This window comes from Watersipora subatra, chromosome 6 (genome assembly GCF_963576615.1).
Source record: "Watersipora subatra chromosome 6, tzWatSuba1.1, whole genome shotgun sequence".
In the NCBI taxonomy this organism is placed as follows: Eukaryota; Metazoa; Bryozoa; class Gymnolaemata; order Cheilostomatida; family Watersiporidae; genus Watersipora; species Watersipora subatra.
In genome coordinates, this window is record NC_088713.1 from 21408435 (window position 1) to 21423279 (window position 14845).

General features: G+C 33.1%; 1 protein-coding gene across 1 annotated transcript in view; it reads left to right on the top strand.

The window, feature by feature from the left end:
* The window catches only part of LOC137398114 (E3 ubiquitin-protein ligase rnf213-alpha-like), a 60054-nt gene that overhangs the window by 15535 nt on the left and 29674 nt on the right, over nt 1-14845 (top strand). The window contains exons 7-10 of the mRNA XM_068084223.1: nt 1477-1694; nt 2353-2502; nt 12790-12972; nt 13799-14058. Coding sequence (XP_067940324.1) covers nt 1477-1694; nt 2353-2502; nt 12790-12972; nt 13799-14058 — 811 coding nt within the window. The remainder of the gene's footprint in view (nt 1-1476; nt 1695-2352; nt 2503-12789; nt 12973-13798; nt 14059-14845) is intronic.

Sequence of the window (14845 nt, forward strand, 5' to 3'; positions counted from 1 at the left end):
ATGACTTAAAAACTAGCATGCCAAGCGTGCTTCCACTACTAAACTTATTGCTCAAATGAAGGCTTGGATGCTGTGATGCACATCACTACGACGTAACGTCGTGAAAAACACAGCCAATTATAGGCCTCACTTTTGCTCCATTGTATTGATAGCTATTCGCCAATCTAGGGTTTACTATATCTATGGTATTTTCTGTTTTAATTGATCATTCTGACATCTTAAATGTGTAAACAACTTTTAAATTAAAAAAACATATCTATAGTTTGCCTTAATGTATTTTATTTGCATTTATTCTTGTTTTATATGCCCTATTTTATTTTCTGAATGCAGAAATTAATATTTTGATGGAACCCGACATTTTCTAATATTGGTACAGCTATGGATGCAAATATAGGTTACTGAATTGCTTCTTATTGCTGAAAGAAATCATGACAATGATTGCAATGCTTTTTATAGACAAAACCTATTACTTTCTCTTTCAAAATTACGTAATAAGCAGAGAACTTTAAGCTACATGCTTGAAGACCATCAATTGTATGCATAAAAGAGAAAAGATACATGTATATGCCTAAAAATAATAACTATTTTACTTCAACATTAATTTTTAACATTAGCCTTGACTTTAAAAAAAATTAACTACAGTTTCGGTATTGGCACTGTTAGGCGCAAGTGTCATATAGAGAGGTAGAGAAACCCATAGTAATTATTTATTGTAAACACCCCCTAGTAACAATATTAAATTTTTGATAATATACTCTAGATATTAAAAATTAGTAACAAAATAGTATATAGCTATAGTTACCTACAGTAACTTTATTGTATTTAGTGTAACTATTGGTTATGATCTTTTCATGATTATGGTTATGTTTCTTCTTTTTTAACGTTGGACGAATGAATCATATGACCAATGGCTTACAAACTAAAGTTTAAAATTTTGTCTTATACATATTTTGTAGTAAATATTGTAGTAAACGCTAAAATGCACAATAGATTTTCACTTTCGCTCTTCACTGAATTTCATTTCATTCACGCAATACCACGAACAAAGAGTGTTAAACTTAGAATAAAACCAAGCATCGTATTTTGTAAAAAAAGGAGTTCAGTGAATAACAAATCAGCATTTTCATTATTCCAACATATTCAACACACCAATCCCCAAATATGAATTTTACGTGAGTTTTTGTTGAAGTCGTGATGAAAAAATGCAGAAACGAGGGGACGAAAAAACATCGTGTTCAACATTGTAAGGCAAAAAAGAGTACGACAAGGATGTCATAACCTGGAGCGCACTGGATATGCATGAAATTTTTACGTATTCACGCACTAAAAGCATAAGCTAGATGAACCAACAACCTTGATTATAAACATCAAAAATTAGGTTTATGCCACAAAACAAAAGCTATATGTCCGAAAATCGTTAGCTGGATGGTCTAAACGTCGAAAAAATGATTACAGCAGATGAATTGTTTTCTGTAGAAAATGACATCAGAATCTTTGTCGACTTGGCCAGAAACAGTCTGGGTGAAGATGACTTAGCCAACCAAAAGACTCGGTTTCTTCTGAATGCTCTGAACGGCTACAGCCCTCTGCTTTACGAATTCACTCCCAATGATCGAGAGCTCAGTAATTTTCTTGAACTCTGTAAAAGGGTCTGGAGTAACATGGATAAAAACCCAGCGCTCGCTGACAATCTGGTAAACACCTTTTATCTGTCAATTTTTGTGTTAGTGTGGTCTATCTACTCGGATGTATAACTAAAACTAAGTGTTGTAAAATTCACCCAAAACAATAGACCTAGCAATATATGAATACTAATTAAATGTTTGATTCATGTCTTTAGAAATAGTATTATATTTCTGCTGGACATTCGGGTCTTTGTTTCATAGCATCATGATAGAGATGCAGTTAGCTGGAGTTTTTGCATGATTATTACAGTTTTGCTTTTTGTTTATTGTTAACTTGCTTTGGATCTTTCACCTTTAAAAGAAAATCGTCAGTTAGGAGTAGTCATCTTATATCTAAATTTAACTATTATGCCACTGGTAAAATTTCTGTCAGTTTGTTTTAGTACAATTAATACATGAATATTTGGCAACAGTCTGGAAAGTGCCAAAATCAGATTAAAAATTTCAATACTCACTTTCACTATTCGTTATGTTTTAGTGTATTGGAAAAGTGTTAAATTGTTAATGCTCAGTTTTCAGGTGCTGAAACTACATGCGTGCATCTGTAATCTTTCGCACCTGTTACTATTTTATGTCAACATGTCATTACATAAAATGACCAGACAACTTAGCAAATATGACAATCTGCCAAGTCGAACATTTGCAAAAGTATGTGCCACATTTTTAGAGAATGTCCTCATCTCAGCTGACGCACTTCAAAAAGGTGAAAGGTCACTATGGCAGCACAGAAATGACTGCTGTCTCTCAGGCTGCTGCCATCAATGCTACTGGAAAGTATGAAGTTGGCCAAATTTATGGCTACAGCAACAAGTTCAAGGTCAGTTTGTAATTGCCCAATTTAATGAAAACAATATGGTAATACATTTTGGGCACATTGCCCATGATACACACTCAGAGAGTGAACTAAGTAGTTTTTGCCAAATATAAAGAACGTATACTTTATATTTATACTTTATTGTATACTTTATTGTATACTGTATACTTTATTTACTATATTCTCAGACATATAATTACTAACTGTACTATCCGATGTTGACCGGGTCATAAAAAAGTCTTTGGACTGAAAATCTTTTTGTATTTAACATATAACAACATTCGCCATTGCTAGCTGGATGTCCGGCGATGACCAGGTATTAAACATCTTATAAACAATGAAATGCAATTTTTATTTGCTATTACCTACCATTGTCTATTAGCTTGGCACATTGCCAATGGCTAATTTGAGTAAGCTTACTAGTAAGGGCTAAATATTTGCTCCCATGATTTTTTTGCACACATAAAATTACGCTACCACTATCCATGCCGTTGCACCATCACGTTATCTCATAACTGAAAGCGGTTACGTATATATAATGACATATATTGTGTGTGTATATATATATAGCTCCCATATATTGACATATATTGCCAAATGAATCTATCAAGCTCATGTGGATTAGTCAGTAGGGTGTCGAACAGGGGAATGAGAATTTTCAATATCAAATCTGCTGCGATATGAATTCTTTATTCCAATAATTTATTAGCTATAGCTGGAAACACATGCACACGCCCAACTTTGAGAAATATCTATATATATATTTGAAAAAATATTACAAAGAAAGTAAACTTTTAGTAAATACGCTACAAATTTGTTTCGTGCGATGCATTCATCAGACGCGGTTATACTAAAATGAAAAGCCTTACCGAATGTGCCGAAATGTCAGAAATGGGCTTTCTGTGTAAATCATGTAATTTAGTCCTAAGTGTAATCGAGAAGATAACTCCTAGCATGTCTGCAATTAGAAGTAAATTCATTTCTTTTATTCAATGTGCCTAAGTGTGGTTTGCATATTATGAAGTATTTTTCTAGTAAAAATAGTTTGCATGGTTTTGCTTTGTTTGTATATAGTTGTGCTTGAGCTAATATTTTCCATGTTATGTTGTATGTTGAGTTGCTGTCTTTCAACTTTCAAATGCGTTTGCTCAATTCTGTGTGGTGTTGTTTTTGTGGTTAAACGAGGCTTTATGATTGCTGTATCTAGTTTTAAATTTGGTTGAGCAAAGTCCTATGTAGGTCGCTACGTGGTGGTTTGTATGGTTGTTCACTGTTGCTTGATATATCACATTTTTGGCTCTGCATTTTCCTTTCAAAGGGCAGTTGTTTTTTTGTCTGCAGTTGCAACTTTTTTGTTGTCTTCTCTTTGTGGTGTAATGATTTTGGTGAGGGTTTTGTGCTCGCATCAATGATTGTTTTCATTTTTGGCATTACTGAGTAGCTCAGTTTTAAGGTTTGTCTATTAAATATTGCTTGGAGTGGGTGTTTCTTTGGGAAGCATGTCGTAACTATGCTGAAGAATTTTTGTCCGATATTGGTTGCAACATTGGCGCTGAATGGGGGGTTGTACCATGTGATTTTTCTTTGTCTGTTACGTTTTTTAGATTTTTTCAGGTTAGTGTCAAATTGTAGTTTGCTGTTGTATCCACTCTGGTGGAGTGCTTCTTGTTATGGTTGCACTGTGCTGTTAAATTGTTGTTCATTTGATGAAAGTGTGTTTAATCGTTTGTTTATGTTGTCTGGTAAGTTTTTCAATATGGCGTGTCATAGAGCTAAAAAAGTTCATAGCTGTGTAATTATTGCGTCTTTTTTGTTGGAAAATGGAAAACGATGAATAGGTTACGCATAGAGTCACACTAATCGGAGATTCCGGTTAATGCGTCCTAGCAGTGGAAGAAAAAACCACAGAATAGCTGCATGGATCAAATCATCACAAAAAAGTAGTGGCTAATAGTCCAAAAAATACGATACTCGTATTAATTCAGTTCGCTTCGTACGACCGAATCAAAAAAAAGAAAGACCGCTTTATAAGGTACACACACACCACGCACCCACACACACAAATTTACAGACAGTTTTTTGCCGTTTGTATAGTAGATATATACATATATATATATATATATATATATACATAAATTGTATTAATAATGAATCGTTTACATCAATAACATTAAATTCTCTCGTTGTCCAACTTCGAATCTTTTTGTTTTTTTTTCATTTAAACTTTGAAAGTGACACCATAGAAATAATTAATAAGCCATAATTATATAATTTTTATATTAATAGTTTTTGACTTTTTGATATAAAAATTGATAATGTCTCAGGCTAATAGTAATTCATTGCTTAAAGATGTAGTTGCGTCAAATTTAAGTTGATCTTAAAAGAAAGCATTTTTTTTTCTCTATCAGTTGATATGTTGTTTGTTGTGTTACGCGATCGCATTGCCAAGATATTTGAAGATTAAAACCGAAAAAATCTGATCGCCGTAAAAACGCTCAGGCCACCAAAACGTGCCCAGACTTGCCCAAAATGATGTCACGCGTTTGGCAAACTGTCTCTATCTCTCGTATTCACATCGGGTATTTGCGATAAAAGTCTAGTCTTACGCGGCTCTATTGGCAAATGTCTTATTTTGTGTTTGCTCATGTTGGCTAGAATAAAATTTTTAATCCTGCTACAGATGCATTATTATGAATGTTTCAAGGGCCTCAAATAACGAAAATTGAAAATTTGTTCTACTCACTTTCTCCAAATGTTGTGTAAACATTTGGGAACCGACTACCAATTCTACCGGTCTATGGTAATTCTGTCAAGTCACTTATGTAGAACGTGGTCTTTGTATCAGCACAATTCTGCAGCTACCCATACAAACGATATACAGCCTCCCATAAGCCCTGCCCACATTATGTCGCCTATTACCTACGTACTAGTTTCTTACTAGTAGTTTTCTTACCAAATACTAAATAAGTGAAATAAGCAAGCCACCTCTTTGAAAAGAATATAGACAGGGATAGAGTTTTAAGGATGAGAAGACTGCTGCAAACTGGATTTGAACTCACATTCTCCAGTTCTGCGGACACCCATATACCATATCCGATTCACTACAATATTCTGCAAATCATGTTTTGCATTATCTTCAACAATATTATTTTATTATATAATTTTTACAAGCAAAAATATTTTCATCTCGGCATAAAGCTTTTATTAGAAATATTCATAAAGTCGTGGCCACTCACATAGTATTAGCTGATACAATAAGACAAATTCATCTACTGCAACAAACTCAAACAAAACATCATGGCTTATCCAGCACGCATTCAAGTCTCGCTTTCTCTGGCAGTTATGGCAGTTTCCACACTGACAAAGCTTCTTCGGCTGGTGGGACGACATAAACATTCTGTAATCAGTAAAACAAGTAAATGTAAACAAAGTAGATGCAATAAATATGTCATTCATAGATATGTCATTCTGAAGCGTATCTATTGACAGCTTTGTGTAAGATTGCGAGTGTAATTCTAAAAACGAATAAACATTTAATAAAGGCACAAGTACGCCAAGCCAACGATTCGAAGCTTTGGTTCTGGAAATTAAATATTTGCAATGATCAATCGATTTTACCCACTTCCTACGAGTGAAAATAATTTGTAATCATGACTCTAATTTACCAAAGAAAATTCGAAAAAAATATTATAGCTAGGTAAAACGGCAGATAAGCTATGAAACGATGATTGGAGATAGCAAAGAATTATCATTTTATTAATTAGTATATGTATTTATGACTATAAAAAATATTACATTTACTAAAGTATAGAAGACTCTAAGTTAATTTACCTCCATTCTGTCTTCTTCTGCAGCAAAACGCTGCTGACGCCTGTCAGCTTTGGCCATATGCTGTCCACTCTAATCTTTTACTAAAAGTTGCTCAGATAACTCTGAGTAGCGGTCGCTCGAACTTGAAGCCATTTTAAAACTATGTATAACTTAGTAATTGTTGAAACGCGTTGCATCAGTAACGAATGAGAATGAATTCTATAATTAGGAGAATCTTCGAGATCACAGACAACGCGTTTTACGAGTGATAACATTTATTACGGCCTATATAAAAATTTCGCACGCATGATTGGCTAACGAATCGACCTCATATTTATTGCTCGTGGTTTCGTTTCAGATACCTTGCTTGTGACGTCACGAAATAGGCACCCGCTGGAATGTGAGCTTTTTAAAAGAGGGCCTCAATCAAACGCATATATCTCTGGACAGGGTTGGTTTAATTTCATTAAATTGACTTTTTTGACGCAACTACATCTTTAATGTGGTATTGATACTTCAAAGTACATATATAAAAACAGTTTACATTCATGATGGTAGATGGACGATTTGTGCAAAAACATATAAAATATAAAAACAGTTTGTCTGAAAAAAATTATTAGATAGTTAATTAATATTAATAATAAAGAAACTTTGAAGACCAACTAAGTTATAATAACAATATAGGAAAATTACAAATGTTTAAACTGGAAACACTATATCTAAATTATGTTTAAAAAAACGCAACTATGAAATAATAATATTAATAACACAGACTTTGCAAACTTATAATATAAACTTCTAAATTTATAAATGTCTTGTAAATGTAGTAATTATTTTTTAATATAAGAGAGTGAGGAATAGCTGATACTTATAATCTCACAGATGATGGTACAGTAAAGTAGTACTGTAACTATGTTAGTTTTAAATGTGAAACAATCACAAATTACTAAATAGGAATGTTGGAAAGAAAAATGTGCAATCTAATACACAAAACTTATAACTTTATATAACAATACAGAATTTCTTAAGGTAAATAAATGTAGCAATCTATACATTTAAATAGAAAAAAATGTGGAAGCTAATACACAAAGTGAACCTTAATGAATGCATGAATGAACGTAATGAACCACGAAATGAACTTTTGTGTGACATGTGTGTAACAAACTCAATATTCGTCTGTTGAGGAAAGGAAATTGTTCATTTTAATATACTAGAAAATCCACTGTCATACAACCCACGACCAAAATGATAATGGAAAAAAGAAAGGGTACTGTTGGTGGTTGAAAAAGTAGTTCTCAGCGGGAACTGACAGAGTATTGTGTAAATGAGACTTGTTTGAGATGATATAAAATAAATTTGAGGGAGCACGACTCTGAAAAGGTGCAACTAACAATTTATTTTGGTGGTAAAGTTGGGTTGAAACCAGGTATACGAGTAATTGGTTAGTCGTTGATATTACAATATATGTTATAAGTATACAGTATCTGTTAAAGGTTGCGCAATCTAGTCTCCTCTCTTTTGCGTTGTAAGATTTGGTCATTGATAGCTAATCGAGTGATGCGCTCCCTAACGAAGTTGTTAACAAGTAAGTCATTGATGTTTCGAACTCGAGAGAGAGAGAGCAACAAACGATATTCCAGCGGTCATTCTGTGGTGGCCTATATCAATGACAGCTTTAGCCATGGTAAGACCTTGACTCTTGAGTATTGTCAAACCCCATGCTAGATCGACAGGAGTGCCTGTACGGCTAAGAGTGGCATGGCTGTACAACCTAACCTACTGTACGTAATTTAACTAACTAGAAATTCCACTGTCATACAGCCCACGACCAAAGTGATATTGGAAAAAAGAAAGGGTACTGATGGTTGAGAAATGCAATATTAGCAGTCAAATGGCACTGCAGTGCAATAGGAGAACTGCAATGGTAGCTGTAATGTACTGGGTGTGGGTGTTATTATATACAACAAACAGCAATAATGAAAGGAAAATATAATATGTTTATATCTCTCCTCCTGCAATAGGAGAAATGCAATATTGGCCAATATTAGAAGTAAAATGCACTGATATTATTAGAATAACTAATATTATTCATACAGTAATACGATAAAACCAATGCATGATTTTGTTTACTTTTCAAAACCTCATAGCTAACAATATCAATAAGTGATATTTATATAGATTTAAAGAAAATCTATTTAAAAAAGTGTTCGGTCATGACAAACAGCAATAATGAAAGGAAAAGATTATATGTTTATATCTCTTCCCTTGCAATAAGAGAAATGCAATATTAGAAGTAAAATGCACTGATATTATTAGAATAACCAATATTAATAATATAGTGATACAGTAATAATAGAAAACCAATGCACAATTTTGTTTACATTTAAAAACTTCATAGCTAACAATATCAAGAAGTATCAAAAAGAATATCCAAACTTAGTAATAGTAATACAGTAATAATAGAAAACCAATGCACGATGTTGTTTACATTTCAAAGCGTCATAGCTAACAATATCAAGAAATATCAAGAATAATATCCAAACTTATAATTAAATAACGTAATAATCTCATTAGAATCATTAAAAAAAGATATCATCGTCATTTCCTTTACTTACACTTTGTTGGACATCAGTTAGAATACCAAAGTACTCAAATGTGTCCAAAATGTAAGTTACTTTGAAATCGGCAAAATTGAAACGATTTCTGTACTCCTGCATTAATTGCAAAAACCTCCGGCAATGCTATATACTGATGAAATGTGCACGTTATTTTCTCGTGAAATGCGCACGACTTAATCGTTCTATTCTCTGTCGCTCGGCGTTTCAACTTCCGGGATTAATTTTGATAAAAGTGATGCTTAGTAAGTTTTAATAACGGTTTTCGTCCAAATACATCTGTCTATTTGTGTATAATCCGATCAGCAGGGTAAGTTTTAAGATAATGCCGACGGTTTACAAAGACTTGGTAACATATTTAAATAGGCTTATATGTGTTTTGTATCATTATTATACTTTAACGACTTTACAAAACGATGGTTAAATTTGTTGATGAAATTTTGAGACAAGGGTTCGTCTCATTGTTGATGAATAATTTTTGGGAGTTGTGTGCACATGTGCATTTATCATAAATCTCCCAACCAATCGCTTCGCTCTGTTTGGTCGTGGGACAACAACAATAAAAAATATGTTTATTATATCTCTGAAATGCAATATTAAAAGTAAAACGGCAAGCTGCCGTGTAATATACAGTTTGAGAGTTGGTTGTGTTGTGAATGTAGAATGGTTTTGACAGCGATATGTAACAGAAAGCAAGCGTTGGCATTCACGCGTCTAAAAGTTTTATGCAAACTGGAGTGAAATAAAGAAATATTTGTGTCATAAAGGGTCATTGTAGTTCCGTCTTAGCTTGTAGATAAGATGTAAAGAAATCTGGCTAATGTTCTAGATAATTTAAAAAACCTTCGGTAATTGGACAAAAACCTAGGCTGATAAACTGTGTACCACAATTTCGTACCTGTAAATCGGTCTACGCCTCAAACAGTCTACGTTAGTTACACCAACCTTCGGCAATTAAACAATGCCATAGACTGGTGAAATGAGCACGTTTTTCTCGTGAAATGCTCACTGCTAAATAGTTCCACTAGCTGTCGCACGGCTTTATTGGCGTATCATAGGCCGGTCTTAACTATTATTAAACCAGCTTTTCAAGCGTTTTGAGGCGAATTTTGGCGTTTCCGACGTTGTTGATGAATAATTTTCGTAAGTTGTGTGCGCATGCATTTATCATAAAAACTCTCAAACTTTGCTCCGCTCGTTTGGTCATGGGTCTATATTCTAAATTACACTATATTGTAAATTAAACATTAAATTAAAAATAGGTAATACATACATACAACTCATACAAACAAATAAGTTTTAAGTAGAATTGATTAAAGATTTAATTTTAATTGAAAGAAATGACATAAAATCTGTAAACAAGGAAAGATACAGATTTTGTACGTATTTAATGATTGCGGAACACAAGGTAAGAGCAAAGAACTCCCTCTAAACTCATGTGTTATAATCAGAATTAAGGAAAACGTAGTGTAGTTGGAAAAAAAAGTTTTTGGAGCAGTTAAAATGATTTGAGAGAACAAATAAATGTAAATGATAAATAAATAGCAAGTATGTAGACTACAATGCTACAATTGTAATCGTACTAAACATATGGTTTAGTAATGATACAATTAATACCAACTGAGAAAACCAAATGGAAATCATGAATTTGATGAATTAATAGTAAAAGTTAGTACAAAGAAGTGTGTGTATAAAAAAACCAATATACCGTAACTTTAGTGTTTTTAGTGATTATGATCTTCAAAAAAATGTAACATTACAATGTACTACACGCGGTAGGCACTGTAAGGAGTTCTTACCTTCAAGACAGGAATATAATATAAAAGTAAAATTTAACTTGCATGGATTTAACTTACAAAACACTTAGTCAAACCTAAAATTGAGTATGTATTTTACGAAACTAAACTCCAAATTTGTCATAGTCCAAAATCTTTATCACCTACATTTATCTGTTTTCATTTTAACTATGACTTGCACTGACTAATGATGAAAATTTCTTTTATGCGTTGTAGAAGAGATTTTGGCGAATAGCGCATAAGCAATTTTGTCATAATCAGTGCGATTTTCAAATTTTAATTTGAGAAAGACTTTTGCTGATTTTGTAGGGCAGAAAGTACATTCGCCCTATTACAGCAATGACTAAAAGCATCGTGCTTCATAGAGTTAGACAAAAAGTATTTTATAGACGCATTGTAACTTGTGGCCGACAGTATCAACTAATATGTAATTCAGCGTGTGCAATCGTGAAAAGTGCATACAGTATATGGTAAAAGCATGCAATGATAAGACCTGCCGTAGCCTTGTGGTTAAAGCACATATTTAGTAAATTGTGCCTACAACCTTAGTGAGTACAAACTCAGCACAAAGCTTTATTTTCAACCATAGATTTTAGTAACTATTGGTGGGCATAGCAAATGACAGACTTTGAGATTTAGATATATACATGTAAATTATTTGAGAGCGTCGTTGTGGTAATCTGATCTTAGAATTGATCAACGCTCGTAACTCGTCTTCTATTGCACATAAACAGCTAGTTTTGGCTGCAAACTGTAGCAAACATATTGCTGAATGCAATGAGCTTTGATGCAACATTAGTAAATATAGGAATAAAATAAAAATATGTCTTCAAAATTAGAATTAAATAAAATTTGAAAGCCCTGACAAATTGCAAATAAGGACACAGGCTATAATATCATGGCAGGTTAATTGTAAGCAATAGATATAGACTAATAGCCATAATTCTTGGTTTCTCTAGCATATTTAATAAACGATTTTTGACAAGTTAGAGGTAAATTGGCAGATTTATTTCATCGAAAAGGTTTAATAGCGCTCCACCGAAAGAAGGGGGCAAAATATAGGCGACATTCGCTTTGTCTGCATAAGGGCTAAATTTATTTTCCCAAAATTCTGACGACCTATTCAAAAACACAACACTAGTCTCTATTTGAACGTCACTTCTAATTGACTGTCACTATAAAATAGGGTTTAAAAATAGAACGCCATGGCATTCAATTAGACACTACAATATATAACACATATTACCGTCAAATTATCCGTGTTGGCAAAGCAAGTTGTGCTCCACATCAAAATGAACTGACGTAAATTGTACCAAGTAAAAAATGCATAATTCTCTGCAAGGTTAGTTTTTAAAATCTGTATTTTGTAACCCAACTTCCTAGCATATAATATTAGTAAAAATGCTGACTTAGATTTTTAGAGATTTGAAGGCTTGGAGCATGTGAAGTTCAGGCAATGCCTAGTTCTCACCTACTATACACAAACCAAAAGCGTTTTATTAGACTTGCTTTATTGCTATTTAACTAGAAGTTTTATAAAGCCATGAAAAACTACTCAAATACAGCTATGACATTTCAAAATACTAGCATTGTGTTTACAAAACATTAGTAATTGTATGTAAGATAGAATTTGTGCGCAGTATGAATCCATGGGATTTACTTTAGCATTTATGAAATTCTCAAATGGATAACGCAGTTCGATGTCAGCATTTGTTTTTTAAGTTATGGTAGTTCATAGTGGTGTATTTACAAAAAAGATCTTGGTTGTTTTTAGTAAAATGAGTAAAACTTAAAAGAAAAGAATTCATACATCCGTGTTTACATTCAGTTGTATGTGTACTTTAACTACATGTGTGTTTGGTTTATAATTAAAATGAAAATTAAAAGGCTGTTTTGATAGGTTTCTATACGCAATTGTTTTTATCACAGTGTAAAAAAGCAAACATTTATTTTAGGATTGACTGCTAAAGTGGTAATATCTATTAGGTGGTATGCAGTTGTTATTAGTGTCGATGCTCACTTAGGAAGGATGTTTGTATCAAAGTAGTGGCTAGGTCTAATATTTACAGACTCTAGATGATGTTGTACGGCTGACGTGTCAAGTGATAGAGAAAAGTGCCACAGAAGAGAAGCAGAAAACAGTTGACAAAAGATACACCTACTCAGATCTAAAGGACTTACAAAGTCGCTTGGCGTTGGTAGCTGGTGACAAACAAAAGGATAGTGCTGACACATTTACACAGTTTGATGAGGTAATGCATTTGCATTCTAGTTTGCTCTAATATCTGATGCATCTATATCTGAATTTACCTGATGAAGTTCTGTTTATGCTGTTCTTTTGTTGCTACCTTGGCACTATTTTAGAGGCTGAAAATATATACATGTTTTAGTTTTACAATTTTAAAAATTATTTTAGAGAAATTAAGCCAATTAATGTACAAGGAGCCAACTTGTGGTGTCTTTTGATAAACAAAAAAGTCTTCTTTATATTTGTAAGACAAAGTAAATATTCTAGATGTGGTTAAAAATAATAACAATGATTCTAACAAGATTGATTTATAGTAAAACAATTTATGGTAAGGTGGAAACTGCAATTAACATCATGCCAAATATAAATGGTAAACATTTCTTACAATAAATTTCATCATGAAAAATTGCTAAATGGCGCAACTTAAAATGTTTTGAGATATTGAGAAGTGTGATGAATTTTCTTATTTTAATAAAAAATTAGTTCCCAGCCCCCAAACCTCTGCTGATAACACCTACTATACACATTTAGCGGATGTAGTCTGCAACTAATTGGTAACAGCATTTTATCCGGCAGTTTCAAACCTTGTTTATTGGTTTGCTGGAGGACATATTTTTCAATGTTTTTAAATGCTATTTCAGCTCAAAGAAAATGCTCAAAATAAACTTTCACATACATGAATATTTCGCAAACCACAAAAACAGCCAACTATTGTATTTCGGTTCTTTACTGTTTCAAAACTTGTGCCCCATTATAGATATTTAAAAAAAACTTCAATTTGAAAGCCAATTTAAAAGTTACTTGCTACTTTGTTCTGTAATAAATCTTAGATGCGAGATGCAGTAGAGAATTTAGCTCGAGCCTACATTGAGGTACGGAGAGAGGGTTGTATTCAGTTTGATGACTTGAAAGTTGTGATCCATTGCAACCAATCACACGCAGTTGCCATTGAGATAAAGCTTCAGACTATTGAAAAGTCATTTTCTGGTCCGAGTTCAGAGGGTACATCTCTGCAGCACTGTCATAACATGTACAAGTACCTCATAGACTGCATCAAACGATGGCGAGAAAGCATGGATGAGAAGAGAAGGTACTCTATTATTTTTGTATTTAAAAAATAAAGATTGGCATAGTTAAGTTTATGTATGACACAACTTTATTTGGTTTTAAATTGATGCTTTTCATCAGCCAGAAAACCTTTGAATTCCTCGCATCATGACTCGGATTTTTAGAGCACAAATGAATAGCGGGTCAGCTTATGTAAGTTTATGCATGTACATGAAAAATGAAAGAGCAGCAGCGTAGTTTAACTATCAACTTCATAAAAATGAAGTTAATAAACTATGTTAGCTGTGAACCAACCAAAATTACTCTTCAACTTGACAAGTCAACAGAGTTGACATATTATCAATTTGAATTTACTGCCATACTTAAATTTAGATTCATGGAATTTGTATATATTTTGTATGAACTTCCGAAAAACTAGTTTTGTAAAGGGTAATAAAGAAAGAGCACTCAACAGGCTATGCACGGTGCGAATTCCATATTATGGTATAATACGGAATATGAAGATCCTTTTTTCTAATAACTATACATGTATATTTAAAATTACTAGATGTGCTACCCGGCATTGCCTGAGCATTAAAACTCAGCTTAAAAATAGTGAGAGGTAATGAGAGTTGCCTGCCACTTGGTATTAGTCTGGTACATTGCCAACGGATAATTTGAGTAAGCTTACAAATAATACTTACCCTGTGATGTTACTCCATGACCGCGTCCTGACCAAAAGCACTAAAGTATTTGCTTTCATATAGCAACATATGTCGCCTGAAAGCACCGGCAAATTGGAGAGTCCAAGATCAAATATGCTGCTACAC